At 41.2% G+C, this 26,699-nt stretch overlaps 1 protein-coding gene across 1 annotated transcript; it reads left to right on the top strand.

The window, feature by feature from the left end:
• The first annotated feature begins 4,405 nt into the window (after positions 1–4,405).
• On the top strand, positions 4,406–19,205 carry LOC120433852 (nuclear cap-binding protein subunit 2-like). The gene is made up of 7 exons (XM_039600804.1): positions 4,406–4,501; positions 7,568–7,687; positions 10,765–10,833; positions 11,782–11,876; positions 12,008–12,141; positions 13,987–14,040; positions 19,201–19,205. Exons 1-7 carry the CDS (start codon positions 4,406–4,408, stop codon positions 19,203–19,205), a joined length of 573 nt encoding a protein of 190 aa, XP_039456738.1.
• The last annotated feature ends 7,494 nt before the right edge of the window (positions 19,206–26,699 follow it).

The raw sequence follows: 26,699 nt of genomic DNA, 5'->3' as shown, positions 1-26,699 counted from the left end.
TAGCAAGAAGTTGTTCGGACATGAAGAGAAGACTGCAAAATCTTCAGTGGCACACTGAAAGCCAAGTGCATAGCAACCATAACAACGCATGTATTTTGTGAAAAATCACAATTTTGCAACTCAAAACTTTAAGAGGGATAAAAATAAAACGGTAAAAGATTTGAAAAAGCTGATTTATTCCTGAATAGCCCAATAATTTGAGAACATTTTAAAGTTTGAATGGTTGTTCTACGTGAAAGTAGAAAAAAGTAGTTAAGTTTCAAAAACAAGCAAGTTTTAGCAGAATTGCGGAAGTTTCCCATTCATTTCAATGGGACAAATTAAAGGAAAAAAACGTAATATTTTAAAAAGTATAACAGTATAAAATACCAAAAGATATAGCCATCATTAGCAGAAATAGCAGAATAGTTTAAAATTTGAATGGTGAAAATCGGCTGAAAATTGTGGAAGTAGATCCACGGCGAAAAACGTACGGAAGCAACTTGAAGAAGAAACAGGAACTCAATAGTGTGGATGCTTAAAGCATCCACACAATAATATGTACAGAACTGAGAGAATGTCCGCGATGTGTCACATGAGCAATATAAGGCCTGAGGATGTTATTCAAATAAATTATAGATTGTGCTGAAAAACGGTAACGTTCACACAGAAAATCATCAGGAAATGATAAAATGTCCAAACGCACTCTAATCACTCTCTCCCGGCGGAGAGCCATGCGGAGAATTTGGGCTTCAACATCTACTGGCTCTTCAAGGAAGGGGCACGCCATGTCTGACACTTCCTACAGACAAGTTTCAGACAAAGAGGCGGAGAAGTTCAGGGTTAGTTGAAGTAAACCTGCTAGGGGGCAGGTTAGCTTCACGGAGTATGTCGTCATAGTAACTCACTCAGAATTAATCTAAACTCGCTTTGTGAAACCGAAAACCCAGAGTTTTCGTTAACTCAGGGTATACTTACTCAGAGTTTGCACTAAACCGGCTTTCTGAAACAGGGCCCTGGAACACCGGTCCGAGTGTGCGGTGAACTGAACTACAGGTAAGAAGTTATGACCTGCAGTCTGAGTCACATATAAACCAAGTTTAGGTGGAGTTTATTTTCGTTGTGCTGACTTTTTACAGTCAGTTACAATAACTCATACTGCGTACTAGCTAGCATGACAGAGTTTCTATACAGCTGGGTGGGTGCTATGATGTTACTGATAGTGAACTTTATTTTATTCATAAGGTTAGTTAGTAGAGTTGCCAATGGCTCCTTAAAAATGGAATGGTCCCTCATTCAGAGAAAATATTACGCGTTTCGTATTGAGCTGAGAAGCGACGCAGTTTGTCCCGTACTTTAGCTATAATGAAAAAGAGACACAAAGCTGCAGTTATTCTCTCTTTAGGCTGCACAGCTGCCTCTTCTCTCACTCTCTCCCCCTCCCTCCCCTGTTTCTACTTCAATCATGAAACTGATCAATGATCAGCTGATCGCTTTTCTCTCTGGTTTGTTTATCGCCCACTTTGCGCCAGAAAGAGAAAACCAGCGGATGTGGCGGTAAACAACAGCAGCACGTTTAAGCTTGATCAGCTGTTAGAACTGATTTAATATTACTTTCTAGTATCAGCTGATGTTTGCTGGAGCCACAGCCTTAAAAGCTGCTGGTCATGATGTCGGTTTGGATATGTGGTGGCAATTATCTGAATCTTTCGAACAAAGTTTTTATCTCATGTAAAATGTATAGAAATCATACATATACCAACAAGACAGTGTACATCACTGTCACAACAGTGTTTGTTTTCATTCAAAGGCTTTATGGCTTTAATACCTGGTGGGCTGGTCTCTAGTCAAAATGCCCGGGCCAATTATTTGTCCCAGTCCAGCCCTGCAGGTTAATACTGGCAGTGTCACCATGCCGGCTGACTGTATTTCATCATCAGCCAATGTTGTTCTTTATACATCAAAATTACCAAAGTTTCACTTGCTTTCAGGTTTCATTCAAATGTTAGTTGTTAGGTCTAATTGTTGAATGTTGCCATTGTGTTTCTTAAATTTGTACAGTCTTAGTTCAAGCAGTATTATCAAAGCTATTCCTTTGATCCTGAGCACCTCTAACCACTTTGTGTTGGGGGAGGTTTTATTGCAGATACATCCTATCTGGAAGATCTACTTCCTTTGATGTAAGCTTCCTGCGTTTACGACCCTTTGGTCAGCAGGAGGACACACACACACACACACACACACACACACACACACACACACACACACACACACACCTGCATATACATACATACAGTGCCTTGTCTTTGTAACCAAAGGGGGTTGCGAGGGGAGGTGTTTTGTAAACTATTGTTTGAAGTTTGTCAATAAAAGCCAGCGAGAGGAGGCCCTCATCGGGGTCACTTCCATGCTGGACATAGACGAGGCCTCCCTTGCGCAAGTAATCGATCGATCGCTGACTGTCTTGTTTTCATTCATGATGAATAAGTCTCTAGAACTATCGGGGTTTGTGGGAACAGACCCAACATTAGTCTTTTCAGTTGTTTCCCCACTTTTTTCCTGTTTCAAAATCAAACACCAGTTTGTGAGAAGATTATCTTCTTTTTTTTAATAGGCAGATAAAGTTTTGCATTGGCATTGGCTAATTTGCCAATTGTATGTTAAAAATGTTTGTGTTTTAATATTCAAAAATGTTTTTGCCCAAAACATATGTGCAATATATGTCAGTATAAATACTATGCAAACATTGCTGTCCTTGAATGCTGAATAAACACAGACAAAGCACTGATTGTATCTCTTGTACTTTATCAACACAGTATCTAAAAACTTTGCACCATAGTGGTTAAAACCTCATTCTAATAAGAATTAAAAGCGCATTCGGTTATTAGGTTTACAGGGTTATTGAATTATGGTTAACGGTTGGTAGAATTTTTTTTTTAACATTATCTGTCAATTACATCTGCCACCCTTCTCCAAATCTGTGCCCCTACCTGGCCCCCCCAACAAAAACTATCTAGACACGCCACTGCCGGTGTCCCTCTGCAGAGCTCATCTCCTTTGTTTGTTACAACCAGTTTTATAGAAGCAACCCCCCATCGTAAAACCCACGTGGTGCGTTGTAAACTCAAAACACTGTGTTTGTGTATGTATGTGTGAGCACGTGAGTGCCTGCGTGTGCGCACGTGAGTGAGTGTGTGTGTGGGTGGACGTAGCGTCCAGATGATCAGAATCAACTTTTGGAGATTTACTTACCTGGATGATTTAGCATGCATCAAGACCTCTCTTTCCTATCTATTTCATACAACTGAGGTTATTGTAATCGGGCCTGAAAATCTTAGAAATATGGTATCTAACCAGATTCTTACTCTGGATGGCATTACCTTGGCCTCCAGTAACAATGTGAGGAACCTTGGAGTCATTTTTGACCAGGATATGTCCTTCAATGCACATATTAAACAAATATGTAAGACTGCTTTCTTCCATTTGTGCAACATCTCTAAAATTAGAAAAATCCTCTCTCAGAGTGACGCTGAAAAACTAGTTCATGCATTTATTACTTCCAGGCTGGACTAGTGTAATTCATTATTATCAAGATGTCCTAAAACCTCGCTGAAAAGCCTTCAGTTAATCCAAAATGCTGCAGCAAGGGCGCTGCTCTTGTGGCGACCTGCAGCAGGTGTTTATTGGCGTTTTCTTTCTCCTTTTCCTTTTCTTTCTCTTTTTGTTTTTGTTTTTAACTTTGTTTTAACTCTGTTTCTAACTGTGGTTTTAACTTTTTGCCGAGATGGAGATCTTTTACACCTTAGTTTTATTGTTGTTGGCGATATTCACCTGGAGTCATTCACTCTCACTGACAATCACTTATACACGCGAGGAACTACTTGGATTACGGTGGTCCTGTTTGTCTATGTACGACTCTTCTAATGCTCGGACAGATGCGATTCTTGGTGAGGATTTATTTGCCCAGTCAAAGACTAATTTTGGAAAGCCCCGCCGCTTGAGAAAACGCGGAAAGAAAGGCGGCGTGCGTCAGCGTGTAAGAAAACTTCGGAGGAAGAATCGTGTTCCTCTGCCTTCTATGATTCTGGCCAATGTCCAATCTCTTAGGAACAAAACGGATGAATTACAAGGAAATGTGCTTCATCTACGGCACAGGTGTCGAACTCCAGGCCTCGAGGGCCGGTGTCCTGCAGGTTTTAGATGTGTCCTTGATCCAACACAGCTGATTTAAATGGCTAAATTACCTCAACATGTCCTGAAGTTCTCCAGAGGCCTGGTAATGAACTAATCACTTGATTCAGGTGTGTTGACCCAGGGTGAGATCTAAAACATGCAGGACACCGGCCCTTGAGGCCTGGAGTTCGACACCCCTGATCTACGGGAATACAGATGTCTGATGGCGCTTACCGAGACGTGGCTGACCGATATGGACAGTGACACTTCACTGCGAATGAGCGGCTTTGGGACCCCTGTCAGATTGGATCGGAACTGTGGAGTAACACGCAAATCTCACGGAGGAGGGGTATGTTTGTATATCAACCAGGGCTGGTGTAATAACTTTACTGTGCGGGAGCGGTTGTGTCTTCCTGACATCGAGCTCCTTTCTGTATCTGTCAGGCCTTTTTACTTACCGAGGGAGTTCCCTCAAATTTTTGTCACTGTTGTTTACATTCATCCTAAAGCTGACGTTAAAATTGCTGCTGACGCCATTTTTAAAGTGGTACACAATCTGCAGACTCTCTCTCCAGATGCTCCTAATTTTATTCTTGGTGATTTTAACAACTGTAATCTTAAGAAATCACTGAACAATTTCTTTCAATATGTCACTTGTCCTACAAGGCATAACAAAACGCTGGATTTGTGTTATGGACCAATTAAGGGGGCATATAAGTCTGTAGCTGGACCTGCGCTAGGTTCTTCGGATCACAATGTTATTCACCTCCTCCCTGCTTACAGATCTGTGATTAGGAGGGAGAAGGCCTGTGTGAAGCGGACTAATGTCTGGACAAAAGACAGTTGTGTTGCCCTTCAGGGGTGTTTTGATTGCACTGACTGGTCCTTGTTTCAAGAGAGCACCTCTGATTTGGATGAACTCACTGATGTGGTGTGTAGCTACATCTCTTTTTGCAAAGACTCTGTGATTCCAGTCAGAGGATTTAAGACTTTCCCTAATAACAAACCGTGGCTCTCTAAAGATATTAAGGATCTGATTCTTAAAAGGAAAATTGCTTTTAACGAGGGAGACATGCCCACTGAGAGAATATTGAGGAAGGAGGTGAGGGGGCTGCAATAAAGATTGCCAAGATGAGGTACAGAAATAAGATTGAGGCAGAACTCAGCAGTAACAACCTCAAAAGAGCTTGCCTTGGTATGAAAACAATGGCAGGGCTACATACGAAAGGTAAAAGTAGTATTACCTTAAAGGGGTTTACCTCTGACAAACATCTGGCAGACAGTCTTAACAGTTTTTACCTTCGTTTTGAGAACTATGACTGTTCTAGGCAGACCAGCACACTGAGGGAAAAACTATCACTCCCCATCAATTTGTATTGATGAGAGGGGGTAGCTAATCTTTTTAGACACACTAAAAGCAAGTGTCCTGGACCTGACAACATCTGTGGACAGGTACTGAGAACTTGTGCTGATCAGCTGAGTGGGATTTTTCACCATATCTTCTCACTTTCTTTAGAGCTACAGACAGTACCTAAGATTTGGAAACATGCTGTCATTGTTCCAGTTGCTAAGGGCAGTTCTCCTAAGGTACTGAATGATTTTAGGCCTGTGGCTCTGACTTCTTTAGTGATGAAGTCATTTGAGAAGATAATTAAGAAGGAGATTTTAATGCATGTTGAACACCATCTTGACCCCTTCCAGTTTGCCTATAGAGCAGGGAGAGGTGTGGAGGATGCTGTTGTCACACTCATGCATCTCTTGTATAAGCATCTTGAGGCCCCCCACACCCATGCAAGATTATTATTTGCTGACTTTTCATCTGCATTTAATATGATTCAACCCTTCTTACTTGCTGACAGGCTTTACAATCATTTTAAGCTTGACACTAGTCTGGTCGGCTGGGTGACAGACTTTCTGACTAATAGGTCACAATGCGTGAGGGTGAATCATGTATTTTCTGATGTGCTCTCCTCCTCTACTGGATCACCCCAGGGTTGTTGCCTCTCTCCCCTTCTGTTCATTCTGTACACAAATGAGTGTCGCAGCAATTTCACGAACAGACATATCCTGAAGTTTGCTGACGACACAGTAATCGTCAGTCTTCTAGTGGGGGATGAGTCAGGCCATGGACAGGTTGTAGATGATTTTGTGAATTGGTGTGATGAGTCCTTCCTTTCACTTAATGTGTCAAAAACTAAAGACATGATTATTGATTTTAGGAAGTCCTCTTATAGCTCATCACCCACTATCATTAAAACTGCCGATATTGGGATAGTTGAGAGTTATAAATATCTAGGTGTGGTACTTGACCATAAACTGTGTTTTGAATCTCATGCTGATGCCACTACTAAAAAAGTTCAACAAAGACTGTTCTTTTTAAGGAAAATGAGATCTTTTAATGTCTCATCTGAGATGTTGTCTTTGTTTTATAGAAGTTTTATTGAATCTGTGTTGTCTTTTTGTATCGCTGCCTGGTTTGGTAACCTGACGGTGAAGAATAAGAATCGGTTGGGACTTCTGGTAAAAACTGCTAGCAAAATTTCAGGGCGCTGGCAAGATGGACTTTTGGCCATCTACAATAGAAATGTGCTTAGAAAGGCTCATTCTATTATTAATTGTGTGAACCATCCACTTCACAGTGAGTTTGAGTTATTGCCTTCCGGCCGCCGTTTTAGGGTACCTCCGAGGAGGACTAAAAGACTCCAGGTCTCTTTTATCCCTACTGCATCTTGTCTCCTTAATGGCAAATAACTGTCCTTGAACCTTCTATCATTATTATTGTCATTATTATTTATAGTATTGTTCTGTTCATTTTATCCTGCTGCTAAACTAATTTCCCCTTGTGGGACAATAAAGAAATTGAATTGAATTGAATTGAGCAAGAGTACTGACAGGGACTAGAAAGAGAGAGCATATTTCTCCTGTATTGACTTCCCTTCATTGGCTTCCTGTTAAATCCAGAATTGAATTCAAAATCCTGCTCCTCACATACAAGGTCTTAAATAATCAGACCCCATCTTATCTTAATGACCATGTAGTACCATATCACCCTATTAGAGCACTTTGCTCTTGCAGTGCAGGCTTACTTGTTGTTCCTAGAGTATTTAAAAGTAGAATGGGAGGCAGAGCCTTCAGTTTTCAGGCCCCTCTTCTGTGGAACCAGCTTCCAGTTTGGATTCGGGAGACAGACACTATCTCTACTTTCAAGATTAGGCTTAAAACTTTCCTTTTTGCTAAAGCATATAGTTAGGGCTGGACAAGATGACCCTGAATCCTCCCTTAGTTATGCTGCAATAGACGTAGGCTGCCGGGGGATTCCCATGATACATTGAGTTTTTCCTTTCCAGTCACCTTTCTCACTCAGGATGTGTTAATAGACCTCTCTGCATTGAATCATATCTTTTATTAATCTCAGCTCCTCCGGCTGAGCAGGTGCGGGTGGCAGCAGCAGGTGGTGGAGAAGATGGCAGAGTGGTGGCTGCAGGCAGATGAGACGACGGTGGCACAGCAGCAGCAGATGGTGAAGCAGCGAGTGGTGTGGAGACCTCTGAGTTGATGCTACCTACGCTAACGGCTGGCTCACAGCAGCGTCAGCGTCCACTGCAGACACAAAAGCGGATGGTGAGGGAAATTAAAAATTGTCCGTATTATTCACCACAGCCGGCTCTTGAGATGTCCGGGAATTCGGCTGCGGTGAGGAGTGCCGGTGGCGCGAACGTCGTTTCCGTGTAGACGTCGGGGCCGGCGTGTCAGGCTGTGAATCCACCGGCTGTCCGGGCCGGTAAGCAGCCTGAGTAGGAGAGTGGAGGTGGAGGGTTGAGAGCAGGAAGTCCAGGACGACTGGATTGAGGGAGTCCACCAGCCAGGGGAATTTAAACAACGTTTCCTGCAGCCGCCTCTCCACGGCACGACGCAACACTTCCCCGGGCTTCTCCCACCATAATTCAAAAAAGTCTGTAAATTTTGTCCATTACTCCCTCCTGAGTCTCTCCTCAGAGTCCGCTGGGTCCATGCTTGGCGGGATCATTCTGTCACGGTTGACGATGGCCAACCGTGGAGATGTGAGGAAGGAGGACCCAGGCGCGGAGCTCTGAATATCAACAGTGTGTTTATTTACAGTGTGGTAGCAATTGACGCACAATTAATCCCTGTGCTCCCCAAGACTCCCGTGTGTGTCTCCCACTCTGACGTCCGTGTTCGTGCTCCCCGCTGTCGTGTCTCTGCACACCCTGTGCGTGCTGTCCTTCCTCTCCACGCTCCTCCGGCAGGAAAACAATGGAAGCAGCCGTTAGACACTGACCCCTGTGGGCACCAGTGTTGGTCAAGTTACTTGAAAAAAGTAATCAGTAACTAATTACTGCCACAATACAAGGTCAGTCATTAATATATTGCTGCATTGCCTGGGCTGTAGTTACATCGTAACCTTTTAAAAACTGAGCTTTGAATGTGTGTTTTGAAATAAGTAAAGAATGAAAACTCTTACATTCTCCTTTATTTATTTATTTGTATGTATGTATGTATTCTGCCATGTTTAGTGTGTTTAAAGGTTTCAAAATAGGTTGCACATTTGCAGGAAACAGGAAGTTGGTTAAATAGCACATCGATTCAAGTCACAAACAATGAAAACAAACAGAAATCAGGGCATAAAATTTTACATTTTTTATTGATTTTAAGTTGAAGTGTTGAATTTGTTATGTTGGCAGTTCAATTTACTTTGGTCTGTATAGCGCCAAAGGAAATGAAATGATGGTCTTTTCAAGGTGCTTCGAAGGCCTCGAAGGCTTGGTATCCTGCAGGAACACACCTGAATCAAATGACTAGTTGATTACCAGGCCTCTGGGGAACTTCAAGACATGTTGAGGAGGTGATTTAGCCATTTAAATCAGCTGTGTTGGATCAAGGACATATCGACAACCTGCAGGACAGCGGCCCTCGAGGCCTGGAGTTCGACATCCCTACTGTAAGGTCACAACCTTACAGTGTTAAAAAAGAAAAGCCAACACACAGACCCCTCTGAGCAAGCACGTTGGCGACAGTGGGAAGGAAAAACTCCCTTTAATAGGAAGAAACCTTCAGCAGAACCAGGCTCAGTTTGGGGCGGCCATCTGCTGCGACCGTTCTATAGGTTTCAAAAAATCACTCGATCGATTAAAGAGCCATTATGATTTTAACAATAGACAATTTAAAGTGTCTAATTATTAGTTTCATGGTTTTGGTGATTGATCTTTTTTTAGTTTTGTTTTTTTGTGGGTTTTCCTGTGAATTGACAGCATTTGGGGTTACATAATTTTCCAAAGAGGTTTCTCCTTTTGCAGAACTGTTCTGGCTATCTGGGAGCTGTTCATTTATACAGCTGTCCTTTGCGTCTAGAGAGACCGACTCCCAACGTTCATCTATTGTATTTGAATTTTTTTGAGAATTTAGAGTCGCTTTGTTACCTGTAAAGTCATGTTTGTATTTTTCTCGGAGTGGCCTCACACCGTTTTTAATTGCTGTGACATTATTCAGATTACTCGTGGCTCTGTTATGTTCCATTGTGTTCACTTTGTTGAAGACAGGGTTTGAACTTCTGTTCATAGCTTTCGATGCCAAGTAAATGCTTGAACCATACAACTTTCTTGCCTATTTAAGGATTTTTTAAGATGAAAGGCGCCACCCTGCCCTTTTATCTTAACAAATCTATTCTGTGACATGATCACACTGTCCTGTCATCTGTGTCAGCCGAACGTCAGATTGGCACCGCCCACTTCACTCCACTGCGCGTCAGCATTCACGCTGCAGTTTCTTCAGAAAATGCATTTTCTAGTTCTAATTATTGCCATAATGCTGTTAAATTGTGTGCAACATCATCGTAAAAACTAAGATGCTGAGGTAGGACCTTCAGAGGGATTTTTTGATCTTCACATCCTGGGAGTTTTGTAGTAAGGAATGCTGGTAACAGTGACTGTATTTTGGCAATGATTGAATATCAACCGATGACTGTATAACTCAGCGTATGTTTTTTCTATAGTCAGTGAAATCAACAGGCGGCGCCATTAACCCGGCGTCTAAAGGTTGCTGTACACGGACTTATTCAAAGGACGGACACATGAAACGGAAGCAACGTCATCCTTTTTCCGGCATGCGCCCAGTCGAACAGCAGCAAAGCGCCCGACTGCGATTTCTTCATGGTGTCTGTTAGACTAAACGCGCTGATGTAAGTGATTCTTACACTGACATTAGAAAATACAGAGACCAACACTTTAAGGCAAACATGGAAGTGCTCTTTAGGAACACGATAACTTATCATAATTAACGGGAATGTAACGGATTATCTTTTAGCTAACTGTTAGTAAACAACAAAGGCGAGCGGTGCTGTGTAGTGGAGGTGACTCGGGAACAAACAGAACAGCAAAACACATCTCTGTATTTTAACCTGGCCTTAAAAAGTACCGCTGATGTTGTTTTACGGTGCTTCGTTGAGACCAAAGCGTGGCGAACTCATAACTTAACTCCTTGTTTCGACACTGGTTGTTTGAACGCAAAAATGTCAACTTCCTGAGAGGTTTTTTTTTTTTTTTTTTTTAACATCTATGCTGTTGCGTCTGTTTTTACTGTAACCGCTATGTACAGGAGAAGCTTCTGAAGCAGAGGAACACTTTGTATGTGGGCAACCTCTTTATCTACACCACCGAGGAGCAGGTAACACACAAGATCTTCACCAGTTAAAGTAATAACCCGGCTTTATTGGAAAGTTTTTTTTTTTGTTTGTTGTTGTTGTTGTTTTTTTTAATCATGTCGTTCAAAGAGACCAATATGATGGGGGAAATGGCTGACTGGGCTACTAATAGATTAGGAGACTCATTTATAAAACAGTACATGTGATCCGCCTGCTAAACAAATATATTTAGTCAAATATTGTCCTCTAGTTATGCCACCTAAACCCCACTGGCATTACACATAAGCATCAAGTGTTTATATGTTTAGAGCAATCACACGGATTCCACTGATTTAATACATTTATGAATTGAAGCTTCTTCTTTTTTTGAATTGTGAAAAAAGCTTATTTTGATTGTTGTAGTTCAAGAGTTGGAGCAGGCCATCTACTAATCAGAAGATTGTCGGTTTGATCTTTAGTCTGCACGCCCAAGTATCCTTGGGCAAGATGCTGAACCCCAAGTTGCCTTCTGATGCCTCCATTGGTGTGTGACTGTGAGATAGAAAGTGCTTGTATGAGTGAGCCATGTTGTATATGGTACTTTTAAGTGCTTGAGTCCTATAAGAACCAGTCCTGTTACATTTTATGTGTGCCTGACAAAAGTCTTGTAAAAAGTGGCATTTTAGCTGCTTTGAGCTCCACAGCAGCTTGACACTTTCAGCAGCACTGCACTGAAGCTGTCTTTGTGCTCGAGGGGTGAAAAATATGATGGGAAAAAACTGAACATCAATACGTCGCACATAAGAAAATTATATGTCAAAAACACATAATAAACATATTTTCAGTGTTAATTTTTCTGATAGTGTTTTAATGTTTATCATAAGATCAATCCCAGAGTTGGGAAATTCACAGGAGATATTTTCTTATTAAATTTTCTGAAGTTTTCCAACTTTTTTTTTTTTTTTTTTTTTTTTTTGAGCCACTGTTAACAGGTGCACAAGCTGTTTTCTAAAAGTGGAGATGTCACACGTATCATCATTGGCCTGGACAAAACCAAGAAGACTGCTTGTGGGTTCTGCTTTGTCGAGTATCATTTAAAAATGTTTAATTCATGCTAAAATATACTGAGTCAGTAATTTGACTGGCTGCCATGCACTTAGAAATTGAAGTTACCAGTACATCATGATTTACACATGTTGTGCCTTAATGCTGTCCCAGATACTACACCTGTGCAGATGCAGAGCATGCCTTGCGCTTCATTAATGGCACACGGCTGGATAACAGCATCATCAGGACAGACTGGGATGCTTCAAGGATGAAGGCAGTTCGGTCGTGGCAAATCAGGAGGACAGGTGAGGGTTAGGATATGAGTGCTTTTATAAATGTGGAAGTAATCGGCTGTGTAGGGCTGTGCGATATGACCAAAATCTCATCCCGATATAAGACATCTATCGTCCCGATAACGATATAAATCACAAAAATGTAACATTTTCTGTAAATTCTGTGAATCTCGGGCAGTTCGACTTGCGTGAAGTGTTTCCAGCTTTTGCGTCGTGTGCCTGGAGTCAGTGTTTTAACCGACGCATGAAACGATAAATTTTTAGACATAAGTTGTAATGCCCGACGGTTTCTTTGTGAGTATTTATTACAGAGCGTGCTGCGGGGAAAAGCCTGTTCTAACGTTTGAGTCTAAGGTTTATTTTTTAGCACCTGACGGCTCTTTTTTGCTTCTCATCTGTAAACACTCTGCATACTCTTTCGTGTGATTCAGTTTATTTTAAAAGTCTCAACAGGATCTTGAGCTTTATTGTGAAAGGTTTACGTGGAAAATAAACAAGCGGACACACGGTGGTTTTACCGTCCTTGTTGCTAACAACAGCGCATAAACATAGGCGCTTGTCCGTCACTAGTGTGGTTGTATTAAATATAAGAGAAAGAGAGAACTTTAAGAAATTAATATAGCTACTACAGTGACCATCAAAACTATGAAAAAATATTGCCGTAAGCAGTTTATTTTGCAACACCACGAAACAAACGATAGCGTAAAATGAAATGATAGACGTTTTTATATTTTCATCCGATATATATTGTTATATCGAACAGCCCTACTGCTGTAGATGCCAACTGCTGGGTTTTGGTTTTGTTTTTTAATTGGAGTAAACTACAAAGCTAAAAGTTAGTTCTGTGAGTACGAAACTGCACTCGTATTAGAACTAATGTAAAAAGATATTAACCCACGACTCAAGTAATGTTAAAGGACATTGAAGATATCTCTGATCTGGGCTTTAGAGCTCAGCTGCCTGGAATAATTTAAACAATTCATCTTGTTTATTTAAACAAAAGAAGCCTCCAATAGATCCAGCTGTTGTGGTTCTAACCCTATATAACCTGCAACTTTCATAAAAATATTGTTTCTGTCTAATTTTTAATGTTTTGGGTTCCTTTTTTTTTTTTTTTTTTTTTTTACTGATTGTGTGATCAGAGTTTTATACCCTTTGCTGGGGTTACTAAACATCCAGATCAGCAACTTCAATCCAGAAATGCTTGCGTCTGCTTTTCAAATCCATATCAGATCAGATGAGTATCTTACTTATTTTAGTCATACAATTTACAAGTGAGCTTACCAAAGCAGGGACACTTAATTGGTGATTGTAATAGTTTCAATTACTTTGGAGCGTTGGATTCCTGAACACAATGAAGTTGAGAGCTCAGGTTTGGCTGATCCTTTTTGCCTGACTGTCAATCATCATGATGATCACTTTCTGTCGTTGAACACTTTAGCAATCTCTGCACTGCAGATGTTTTGGACAACAATATAAAATGCAGCATACTATGACATTTTTAAAAAATGACACATACTTTTTGAATGCCATTTGAGTAAATACACTTTATCATGGCATTTGAATACGCTAGTATGATATTTAGAACTTTAGAAAATAAATTATGCATGAATACCCATGGCCTTTAAAAAGATGGCATTACCGTAGTAATGCATTAGCAAAATGAGTGGATATATTATGCTGTTAACAAACACAATGTAACATAATTAGGGATGGGTATCGTTTAGGTTTTATCTGATACCGGTGCCAAACCGGTTCTTTTGAAACAGTGCCGGTGCTTAAAGAATGGAGAACACAAACTTTGTCCAAAAACCTCTCATGTTTAGCTGCTTTCCACTTTTTCTTTGGTCATTTTAGCCTTTTTGGCCAGGGTGAAGGGAGCATCTGCCATCAAACAAGAAGACAGTTGCATGTAACTACGACGGTGTTTGCTAGTTCACCTTACATGCATTAATTTAATAACATAGTTAGCCTACTCAATGTAAATTACACACAAACAACATTAAGCTACTCGCCCAGAGAAGAACGACTGCTGCTGCCATCATCATCCGTCATCATGTCTGCTACACTGGCGGGGCTCGGGGCCAGGACACTCCTCTTCAGGTTCTTGGAGGATGTTGGTAACTCTGGGTCCGATAACAGGCACCACACCTGTGGTAGGTACAGTGCATTTCTCAGCTTTAAAAAAAACCCGCTATGCGTCGCCAGGTGTTTCAGCAGATTCGAGGTGTTACCTCCTTTGCACAGTATCACCTTAAAGCACTTGTTGCAGGCTGCTGAGTTTGCATCTTTTGCTGTGAAGTACAGCCAGACTTTTGACCGCTTCGCCTTGGGCGTTTTTAATCTGTAGCTCTGCTCTAAAAGAACGTACGTACCTGGGGCCACCTACTGTCTTTGGAAAGGTAAAATGATTGGCTAGAATCTGAAGTGTATGATATCTCAGGGGGGAAAAAAAAGCACCGAAATGTGCGCCGCCGGTATGGTTACTACCGTTTATGTCGACACGGTTACCGGTACCCATCCCTAAACATAATCATGTTTTATTTTGTCAAGCTTTCTGGGAGCGTAAACTTGACAGGAAATACTGGGCAAAGGACCTGATTATTGTTTGGATTTTCCTTTTCTACAAACACCCAGCAGTATGATTCAAGGGTGGCTTAACGGTCCACCATATACAAACACATGTGAGCCCACAAAGGGCAGGAAGTAACATTGCTTACCAAATAAGGAAACCAGAACCTTACATAGAGTGCGCCTGGAGTTAACACTATAGCCTCGCCCACCATTCGACAGGCCGGAAGGAGAATAGAAACAAAAGAATGTCTTTAATCATGCCGTTTGAAACAAGGTTTACAAATTTAAGTACAACAATGACAAATATTACCAAAATCAGTTGGATGCTGATTTTACAGTGTTGGGTAGAGCGTGTTAGTCTCAGTTGAACAAGTGATTGATTTATGCTCTCTTCCCCCCTCTTTGTGTTTCTGTGTGTAACTGTGTAGGTAGGTGAGAGATGATTACGACCCAGCGAGAGACAGTTACGGTAACTGGCTCAGCAGCATCAACCCGCAGAGGGGCGCAATAGTTTTTAGAATAAACACCACAGCAGTCTGCCTGGACTACAGAGTCCCAGCTGTTAGTCCTGCTCCAGATTAACTCTCCCACAAGGTCAAGCAAGCTACCACAGATTAGAAGTTTTGTCATGAAAGCCCTCTGCAGCAGTCCAGCTCGGACTACTGGATCCAGGTGTGAGCAAATGTTATTTATTTGTTTTTGAGGCCTGGTTTTTGCTCTGCCTGTCTCTGCAACTACACGGTTGACATGTGATATTTGTTGATGTTTATTATTCTGTGTAAAGAAATGCCATTGATTTTCCTGCAGGCTGGAAAGGCTCTGATAAAGTTGTCTTGATTTTCTGTGTCATGTTCAAATAACTACCTGAAGTAGTGAAGATGCAGTGCTGTTCCATGAATGAAATTTTGTCCAAAACTGTGCATACTTTTTAAAATAAAGTCTTGTTTTTTGAAATTTGATGCCATTTTGTGAAATCTGTTTGGTTTGGTATTATCTGTCACAGACAGATGGATATAGATAAATATAGTGTGTGTGTGTGTGTGTGTGTGTGTGTGTATATACAGAGACATATATAACTCTTATCTCATCATCATGGCACCTGTTAGTGGGTGGGATATATTAGGAAGAAAGTTAATATTTTGTCCTTAAAGCTGATGTGTTAGAAGCACGAAAAAATGGACAAAAATAGCAATGTTAGTGAAAAGGGCCAAATTGTGACGGCTAGCTTCGAGCATCTCAAAAAGTGCATCGCTTGTGGGGTGTTCCCGGCCTGCAGCGGGCAGTATCTACTAAAAGTGGTTTAAGGAAGGAACCATGGCGAACCAGCGACAGGGTCCTGGGTGGCAAAGACACATTGATGCATGTGGGGAGTGAAGCAAGTCTGTGTAGGCAGTGTGTTGCTTTGGGCAATGTTCTGCTGGGAAACCTTGGTTCATGCCATCCATGTGGATGTTACTTTCATCAGGGCAGCTTGGGCAGCACAAGGGGGACCAATGCAATGTTAGGCTAGTGGTCATAATGTGAGCTTAATAAAATGAAAGAAATCCAGCAATAAAAAGAGAAGTAGTACATTTTGGATATACACATTAAACCAGGGGTGTCCAAACTCCGGCCCGCGGGCCATTTTTAATTGGCCCGCAAGTAATTTTATAAATAGAATAGAATATGGCCCGCACTTCAACTTTTGCTTGAGTGTATTGCACTTCTTAGTTTTAACACCAGAGGGAGCTACTGTTGATCAAGGCAGTTGCTCCACCAAAAAGGACAATCACAGAAGAAATTTACCCCAAGTTACTAAACATGGCAGAACCAAAGAAGCGAAAGGTAGAAAGTGAGTGCAGAAAATTTCAGACACGGTGAGAGATTGAATATTTCTTCAAAGAGTTCAAGGGGACGTGTGTCTGTTTGATCTGCACCGAAACTATGGCAGTTATGAAATCAATCAATCAATTAATAAATCTTTATTTATAAAGCACTTTTCATACAAAAAAAAAACTGTAGCACAAAGTGCTTTACATGGTTAAAAGCAGCCCACCCCACCCTCCCACTCATTCCCCACACTCTCATTAACAGAAACGGTCATGGATATACACATTACTACCCCCACACACACACACACACACACACACACACACTTAAAGAGTAAAATTGGGCTGGGTACGCATTAGCCAAGTGAGGAAACACTATCACAGGGAGCTGTCTGCACCGGGAGCCGGTCACAGACCGCAGCCTCCAGGCTGGGCACACAGCAGGAGGGAGGCAAAGAAGCCCCCCAGCCAGGCTGAGAGGATCCACAGAGCCCTAGCAGCCACGGTCGATCACAGCCCCGGTGCAGAGAGCCCCCTCCGAGGAAACACTGGAGATATGACCTAATAAGAATATAAACAGGATAAAAAGATAAAATAAATAAGAGTGGGATACAATATAAATATAAGTATAAACAGAGTAAGAAGATAAAAAATGAATAAGAATAAAATCAATAAATATTAGGTAAAACTAAATTAATAATATAAATAGAATAACAGGATAGAATAAATAAGCATAAAATAAATAAACGTTAGTTAAAAGCTAAATTAAAAAGGTGGGTCTTGAGCCTGTTCTTAAAAACATGTACGTTCTCTGCGGCCCTGAGCTCCTCCGGCAGGCTGTTCCACAGTCGAGGACCATACCACTGAAAAGCTGCCTCTCCGTGAGTATGTGTCCTGACTTTAGGAACAATCAAAAAGGCCAGTACCAGAGGACCTCAGGGTCCGCGAGAGGGTTCATATGGTAAAAGCAGATCTGAAAGATAAGAAGGCCCAAGACCATTAAGACATTTAAAAACCAATAAAAGAACTTTAAAATCGATCCTGAAACACACGGGGAGCCAATGCAGCGATTGTAAAACCGGTGTAATGTGGGCCCGCCCTCTGGTCTTCGTCAGCACACGAGCTGCAGAGTTTTGTAAAAGTTGTAAAGGTGAAATATTCTTTTTGGGGAGACCAGAGAGCAGGGCATTACAGTAATCAATGCGACTGGTAATAAAAGCATGCATCAGCATCTCCGTGTTGGCCCGAGAGAGAATAGGGCGGACTCTGGCTATATTTTTAGATGATAAAATCCAATTTTGGTTACGTGTTTAATATGTGGGATAAAACCAAGCTCAGAGTCAAGAATAACACCCAGGTTTTTCACTTGTAGTGAAGGGCATAGTGAAAATGCCTGTAATTTAGACAAGAGTTTCTCTCTCTGAGCCTCAGGACCGATGATTAAAACTTCAGTTTTGTCCTGGTTAAGCTGTAAAAAGTTTTCTGCCATCCAAGATTTTATATCTAGAATACAGTTAAAAGGGCATCCATTGGTCTGGTGTCATCAGGAGACACGGAGATATACAGCTGAGTATCATCAGCGTAACTGTGGAAGTTCACTCCATGCCTCCTGATGACACTGCCAAGAGGAGCATATACAAATTAAAAAGTACAGGGCCTAAAACCGACCCTTGAGGCACACCACATGTCATTTTATGGATCTTAGAGGAGCATGTATCCATACACACCATAAAAGTTCTGTCTGAGAGATAGGAAGTGAACCAGTTGTGTACAGCACCAGAGAGGCCCACCATGTGTTTCAGTCTGTTTAAAAGTATAGCGTGGTCTACTGTATCAAAGGCTGCGCTTAGATCCAGTAGCACCAGGACTGAGAGCTTTTGGGAGTCCCAGTTACATCTAATATCATTTAAAACCTTTAGGAGAGCGGTCTCTGTGCTGTGGTTCACCCGAAATCCAGACTGAAATATTTCTAGGATCTGTTTATCAATCAAAAAATCATTAATCTGAGTAAAAACAAGTTTTTCTAAAATTTTACTTAAAAATGGTAAGTTGGATACAGGTCTGTAGTTATTAAAATCATTGCAATCCAAATTGCTCTTCTTCAGAAGGGCCTCACCACCGCCGTTTAAAAGCAGCAGGAAGACACCCAACTGAAGAGAGCAATTCATCATGTATAAAAGCTCCGCTTCAAAACATCCATAAAGTGTTTTAAAAAGTGAAGAGGGATTGGATCTAAAAGACATGTGGTGGGTCTCACTGTGGAGAAAACTTTCTTAAGGTTCTCAGCATTAACCAGGACAAAGCTGTCCAGTGTCTCCTCAGGTACAATCGAGCCCTCAGATGTGTTTAAAATCATATCACGAGAAGATAAAATATCACATCTGATGGTGTTGATTTTCCCCTGAAGTGGTCTGCAAACTGCTCACAGAGTGAGTCTGTGGGGGTTCTTTGGGAGCTGTTAAAATCAGGGTTAAATAAATGATCTATGGTGGAGAAGAGGACCTTGGGATTATTTTTGTTATTACTGATTATTTTGGCGGTATGAATTTCTTGAATTCCTTAGTGTATTATTGTAAATTTTAAGTTGCTCGCAAAAGTATTTGATGGTTGATTGCATTTTATTTTTCCTCCATCTCCTTTCTGCTGCCCTGCAATTTCTTTTGAATTTTTGACTTCTTCGTTTCTCCAGGGTGATACACGTTTTACGTTAATCTTTTTGGTGGTGAGTGGAGCAACGGAGTCAAGGCTTTTCTTCAGTTTGAGGTTAAAATGATTAAAAATAAAATCACAGGGTGCAGGTAGAATCACAGGGGGACATTCGTCTAAAACCCTGGTAAAATTTGCAGCCACTTCAGAGGTTAGATAGCGCCTCCTCACAGTTCGCACCGAGGTCTCCCGCTGAATAAAACCGGTGATGTTAAAAAACACACAGTAGTGGTCAGAGACAGCCAAGTCAACAACAGAGGACACACTGGTGGACAGCCCATGGGTGATGACCAGGTCCAGAGTGTGTCCTCTGTTGTGAGTCGGCTGCGTGACGTGCTGGGTAAAATCCATACAGTGAAGAATGTTTAAGAATTCTTTTGATGTAGGGTCAGAAGGATTATCTATGTGCAGGTTAAAATCACCGGTTAAAATTATCATATTATACTTTGAATGTATGTTTGTTAAAAATTCTGAGAATTCCTTGATAAAAGCAGCACTGTCTTTAGGTGGTCTATAAATTGTGACAGATAAAACTGGAGGGCTGCTAAAAACAATAGCGTGGAATTCGAAAGTGGTAAAATGGTCAAATAAAATTTGTTTGGTGGTGAGTGTGTTATTGGTTAAAGATGCAGTCCCACCACCTCTCTTACCACTTCTAAAGGAAAAAGAGAAATTAAAATTTGGTGGGGAGGCCTCAGTGAGAACAACTGGTGCATCCGAGCCCAGCCATGTTTCAGTTAAAAATAAACAATCAAGTTTATTATCTAAAATTAAATCATTAATAATAAAAGACTTATTCAACAGAGAGCGGACATTTAAAAGTGCCATACTAATTGAGACTGGTGGATTTTTGACAGTAGAGTTCAATGAATGCTGACACTTTTGAAGAGGCCGGAGGTTATTAATGTTTTTGGAGTTACTGGATTTATGATAATTGTGTTGCTCTCTGTTTGTGATTATGACGGGTATTGTGTTGACTGTGGGAGAGAGAGGTCCGAGTCCAGAGTTTTGTGTATTACTGTTAAAAGTGGAACAAATGTAGGAGCTGGGACCAGGGGGACATCAGTCAGTGGAGGACAGATCAGCGGGTAGAAAGAGTATAATGTACGACGTCATTATGAAACCAAACATCAGGCCTGTGCATCCTACACTGGTGCTGAGCGAGAGCAGAAATTAAAGCAAAGGGTAGCTGTCCTGCGGGGTCAGCAACAGTATTTTTTTCGTGCTCAAAAGGTCCAGGAAAAGGCTCCAATAGGCAGCTATGAGGTCGCCCAACTCATCGCAAGACACGGCAAGCCTTTTTCAGATGGAGACCTCATAAAACACTGCCTCGTTAAAGTCACCGAAATAATGTGTCCGAAAAAGTGCAGGACTTCAACAACGTCAGCATGTCCAGAAATACAGTTGTGCGACGCACTGAAGACTCGTCAGTCAACATTAAACTGCAACTGTCTGATAAAACTTGTGCTTTTGATTTTACTCCATCGCATGCGATGAGAGCACCGATGCCACAGACACCGCACAGCTGCTATTTTTTTTTTTTTTTTTTGAGAGTGGACGAGAGCACGAGCACTTTAGGTGAGTAAAAATATATTCCACAGTACCCGTGTGCAGGTACACGTGCTTCAAATATCAATAAAGCGCATCAATTCTGTCACTACCCTGCTTTTGCGCACCACTTTCTTACATGCGTTTTTCTTGTTAACACACAGAGTACACACCGCTGTGCACAGCGCACGCACACGCAAAGTCAGCTGATCTCATCTGATGCAGATCTGCTCCTTGATCAAGTGACATTTGTTCGGATTTTTGCCACGAGTGGCGATCAGCACCGCAGCTGGATGGCCCGATTTACATACCCAGCGCAGCTGATACTCACCAGAATAATTTACTAAAATTATATGCACTCCTGTTATTAAGTCCAGTTCAGTCTGTTAATGTTGATAACGGTTTCAAACGAACGTTAATAGGTGTGTTGCTAAGCCTAATGACTTAAATAACAAACTTGAAATTTACCCGTCCCATTTTCCCCTTTATTGTTTTTTCTCTGTACAGTAAATCTTCTGTCTAAGAAGAAATCCTAGGCTGCTGTTCTGAGAATGAGCTACCAAAGCTTTTTCTGAATAAATCAATAAAGATCCATTTATGGAAAGCTGTGATGAAGGCAGTTTTGTCTTTAATTATATTCAACAATATAACATATTCGAACACTTTTAAGTGATTTTTCTAACTTTAATACACTAAAGTTAATGTTATATACCTAATTTCTAGTAAGTGGCCCAGCCCTCCTATATTTTTTATGTATGTGGCCCTCAGTGAAAAAGTTTGGACACCCCTGCTGTAGGCCTAGTAACCACTGGATCAATTAAGACAGTACATTTGAAAAAAATATGGTTGAGCACATCACTGTACAACTGGAACTAAATAAAAAAAAGTTATATATCAAAAAGTTAATTTGTGGATCAGGACTGTTTTGACATAATCAGCTGAACTGCCTACTATACTGTAGTATGATTATTTTAAACATAAGCACAAGTACTACTACTACTGCACTCTAATATTATTGATACTGTTGATGCTAATGGTACATACCATGAAAATATACTTAACATGTACATTGAAATACTCAAGATTGAAAAATATCACCTGTGACAAGCATACTTGAAATTTGCTTAGAAAGTTCTATCAATCTCATTTCAATATGTCTTGTAAATTCTGTGAGCCAAAAATATAGCACAGTAACTTAACATGTCAAAATGTAAAAAGTACAAAATCTCCTCTGATACATACCAGTCTACTGTTCTGCATTACCAAAATGCATGTTTGAAAACAGTCTAGCAGGGTTTTTTAGCTCTACGAATGACATTAAATAAAAATGTGCCAGTGGTCTTTGTATAAATAACTATATGCATCGATGTGATGGAGTCTTGGGAATGCACTGTCAATGACTGGTCAATGGCAGACATGAAAAAAATGCTAGATGTATATATATTTGGGTCCCCAGCATTAAACCTACTAGGTAGGAAGTTGATATAAGTTTGAAAACAAACTGATATATTACAGATATTTATTACCAACTTTAATCAGAAAATTCAGAGTCACTGTAAAAGTCATCATCGGAAGTATGATCAAGGTTAATGTTCTCTGCTCCTGACAAAACTTGCATATAACACTGTCTTGTTTTGTTTCACATTCTGCCGTTTTCTGAGGTTGATGCTCTGTTGACCTCTCAAACCCTCCTCACTTAGGCCACAATGAGAACCTTAAAAGTAGAACAACATATAACTTAGTCTGCTTTACTGCCTTCAGAAACAGTCAGTGTTTTGTATGCATTACTTAAATACATACTTTTAAATATCTCACTGGAAAACAGGCCGGACAGCTCTTTCAGGATATCATCATATTTTGAAAGAGATTTCCAGTGATGGTCCATCTCTCTAACAAGAATCTTCTTTTCCTCCTCGAGTCTTCTTATTGCCATGATGATATCGAATGCCCTTCTCTTTGTTGTGAGGCTGACAGAGTCTGAAATGCATTTATAACAAAGTTATAGATCAATTCACAAAGAACGTCTGAAGTCGTAAGTGATTTTAGGTTAACACCTGAAGCACTGGGTTTCATTATCTGTCAGATATGCTGAAAGTAGACAACATATTTGTACACCTACCGCTGTGTGCCCGCTGCTATGGCCAAGCTGTGTCACCAGACAGAATTTCTTCCAAGCACAGAGTTTCTTTGTCTGGAACCATTCTGTTGTATTTTTCCACAGCAGAAGTCAAGATTCCTTTCTCCTCTCGGATCTTGCGACGAATCTCCTTTAGATCACTGACCCATTCATCCAGTTGACTGTCAGCCACTGCAAACTGGACTTTTAAGGACTCCAGGTTCTGAAGCTGGGTTAGAAGAGCTTTTGTGGCCTACATTGACAATTTGAGATTAAAAACAAACAAAAAACACTAAACACATGTTTACTCTAAATAATTAGAACACAGAGGAGTAAGCATCTAAAAATAAAGTACCTTCTGATATTGATGGGTCAGAGAGGTGGCCAACTGGTCTAGCTTTTGTTGATTCCAGCGCATGGCCATAAGAGTTAGCATGTCCCTCCATCCTGCCAACACAGAAAACGTAATGTTACCACTTTCATCATAATTAGACACTTAAATCTAACTAGTGCAGTATTTGTCTTCTCACCTGCTTTGGACATATGTTTCGTAGTAACTGCAATCCTTGACAGAAAGGCATTACACTGCTCCACCTCCTTCCCTAGAGTCAAACCAGCCCCATCTTGATATGCTTCACTCCATTTCACCTGGAACACACACACACACACACACACACACACACACACACACACACACACACACACACACACACACACACACACACACACAGATGCACATAAACACACAGATAAAATACAAATTGCACAAAATGTTGATGTGCAAGTGATCAGATAAAGTGATTCAAGTGAGAATTTCATACCTCACATTTGAAATCGTGGGCTATAGCATGAAAGACTGAAAGAAATGGCTTCATGCTAAGAAGGTGCTGGAGCTCTGGACCGCTTTTTGTTACTCTTTCAAGATATGGCCAATACTTGCAGGTAACATCCATACAAAAAAAGTGATAAGTCTATTGGCCAGCTTTTGGTGCAGGTACAAGGGATAGGCAAAACTTTCCCTCCGTACATATTTAGAGCACTGAGCAGCACTCCATGCCTACACACCGCAAGCTCCAGTCCCTCCTCATCCACCTTGCTGCTGGATCTTTGGGAGGTCTCTCTGGCTGCTGACCACTCCCCTCCACAAACACCTCGTCCGGAGACCTAAAATGCATTAAATAGCTGGTGACAGTGTCTTTTCACAATCTCTTCAGCAGAGTGTTAAAGGTTACCATAATTCTGTCTATGTAATTAGAGTGTTCAATCTTACATGTCTGGATGTGCTGTGTATGTAGTCCACAAATCTCCCCACATCTTCATCCTTTGCGATGAAGGCGTCTTCAAAGATGCCCTGTTCCTCAGATCTGAACAAAATAGCAATACAGTATACTTTATGGTGTCATACAGTTAATTGGTGCACCTTATAGTCACATTTTCTGATACAAACACTGCTACTATACATGTTTTGCTGTACCTAGCTGCATTCTTGAAACAGTAATGCTTGCGGTTTCCATCCACTGAAATTGCAAGTATGTCTGGGGCACATGCATGACATGTGAAGGGATCCTCCTTTAAAACCGTGTCTAATTCATATCTCACGGCTGTATTAAAGTCAAAAATCCAAATCTTTAGTCAAAAACAGGCAGTGGTTACAAACAGGGAGACAAGCAGTCCATTAAACAGTCTACAGGGTCAAACATACAGAGACTTTAAACAGCAATAAAAAAAAATAACTGGACACTGAAAAACTTCACAAAGTGATGTGTGAGGCACCAAAGGGAGGCAGCTGAGTATATTGAATGAATTATCTTCAAATACAAAAGAGAGAAAGTCCTAAAGGCAGCAACCAAGAAACTCTGCAAGGTCAACGTTCGCAAAGGTCATCTTAGAAGAAACGCTTGGCAGCAGCCGCCGATGATGACTGCGACAAGCTTGCTGAACCAACAAAGCAAACTGTGTCCAGTGATGCCCTCATCCAGACCGATGTTTGGCCCTGGCAGAGCACATGTGAATGTAAGCTCTTCATTTATAAATATTTCAACAATATTCCCAGTATCTGAGCAGTAGCTGGATGCAGTGGCGGTCCTAGCCTGTTTGGCGCCCTGGGCAAACACTCCCTCTCTCAAAAATCATAGCTCTTTACATCTGAGAGAGAATAGGTGTATTGCTTGTGTCAAAATTTGATTGATGACCCCAGCCTTGACCTTTTGAGCTTACCGGAAGTACTCCGGAAGTGACTAATCGATTCCAGATGTGTGTAATATGATCCATAAGCGCGACGAATTGCATCCGGTGAGGAGAGGGGGGTACTCCGGAAGTGTCTAATCGATTCCATATGTGTGACTAATCGCATCCGGTGGGAAAAAAGGAGGGGTGATTCCTGGGGGGATCAGAGAGGGAGGGGTTCCTGGGGCATGGAGAGTTCAGGGGGGTAACGCAGCAGATTTCTGTTGAGTCCGTGCTGTATAGAGAGACAAAGCGGCAGTTAGTTTTCCACAGACAAACTCATAGTTTGAATTCTGTTTAAATGTTTCAGTATTATGACAATGATCTTGATAACCATTTTCTCAGTAAAGAACTATTTCTTTTTTCAATAGCAGCTTTATTTTGCTTTCTTACATTAATCATATTACAGGCGCAATAAAATAAAAACCTTTAATATTATCCGGCTACTAACGGATATATATATCTATATATCCATAGGTCCCTCATCCTATTCATGTAACCCCTCCCGCCAGGGTTACTTGCGTAGTAGCATTCCAACAACGCCCTGTTTCGTCTGTGTAATTGTTTAGAGAGAAAGGAATTTATGGACACTGGGGGTCTGCTGTCATAAAAGAAGACAGGAAGCTACAGTTGGGGTTGCTGATGCTGATGCTTGTACCTTTAATGAAAGTTCATGGTTTCCATGGCTTGGAGGTGGGTTTGCAGGAGACTCTCTGCATCCTTATCTGTAAATGTAAATGTAAGACAACAAGAGGCCATTGGCCCGGTGGATGCAGAGTGGGGGTCTCAGTGTTTGTAATATGTTAACTGTGTTTTCTATCTTGTGTAAAGGAATTTGGTGTAGATTGAGTGAGGAGATTACTTTAATGACCGGCAGGAAGTCACATACACAGAGACACACACACAGTGCTTTGACTGTTAGGACACACCCACACCTACATGCACACAGTCACTCACGTGCACTCACATAGACACACGGGTACACGCACACATAGGCACTCACGTGCTCGTGCATACACACACAGTTTCGAGCACACCATGGGGGTTTTATGATGGGGTCGCTTCTACAAAACTGTGTTTCACAGACAAAGGAGTGAAGATCTGCTCGGGGACACCGGCCTTGCACGTCTTCCCTTCTAGAAGATGCATGCTAAAATGAAGATGAAAAAAGATGAATAAAGGTTTTGTGAAATAACTACTGAGGTCTGGTGCCGTCTCTGGATGCCCGAGGAATAAAAAGAACCGGGGTGAAACTGATTTCTCAACACTCCACAGACCCCCCTCCTTTTTTCCAACCGTATACCTATTCTCTCTCACATGTTTGGGTTAATAATTAGGCCTACATAGCTGCTGGTTGCAGCTTAAAGATTCATCTTAAAGATCCTAAATTTGTCATTGATTTAAACTTTGGGGTTTGCAGAACACACGTGCAGAAAATTACAGAGTAAACAGTGAAAACCACAAACTTAAGTCACAAGATGCTGGAATTCCATTTTTTATTTGAGCAGAAACTTTCAAGGGTCTGTGCCCAGTTGATGATCAAACAGTCCAGCAGGTGGCGATAATGCACCAGCGTTATCCGCCAAAAAGAA

Source organism: Oreochromis aureus, linkage group 17, assembly GCF_013358895.1.
Source record: "Oreochromis aureus strain Israel breed Guangdong linkage group 17, ZZ_aureus, whole genome shotgun sequence".
Lineage (NCBI taxonomy): Eukaryota > Metazoa > Chordata > Actinopteri > Cichliformes > Cichlidae > Oreochromis > Oreochromis aureus.
This window is presented reverse-complemented; position numbering and strand designations above follow the sequence as displayed.

Excerpts from the sequence above, each read along its gene's own strand:
- LOC120433852 (XM_039600804.1), top strand. The coding sequence starts at position 4,406 with ATGGACAGTGACACTTCACTGCGAATGAGCGGCTTTGGGACCCCTGTC. Across the intron at positions 7,688-10,764 it reads AGATGGTGAAGCAGCGAGTG|GAGAAGCTTCTGAAGCAGAG; the intron begins GTGTGGAGACCT and ends CGCTATGTACAG. Across the intron at positions 12,142-13,986 it reads GTGGCAAATCAGGAGGACAG|CCTTTTTGGCCAGGGTGAAG; the intron begins GTGAGGGTTAGG and ends TGGTCATTTTAG.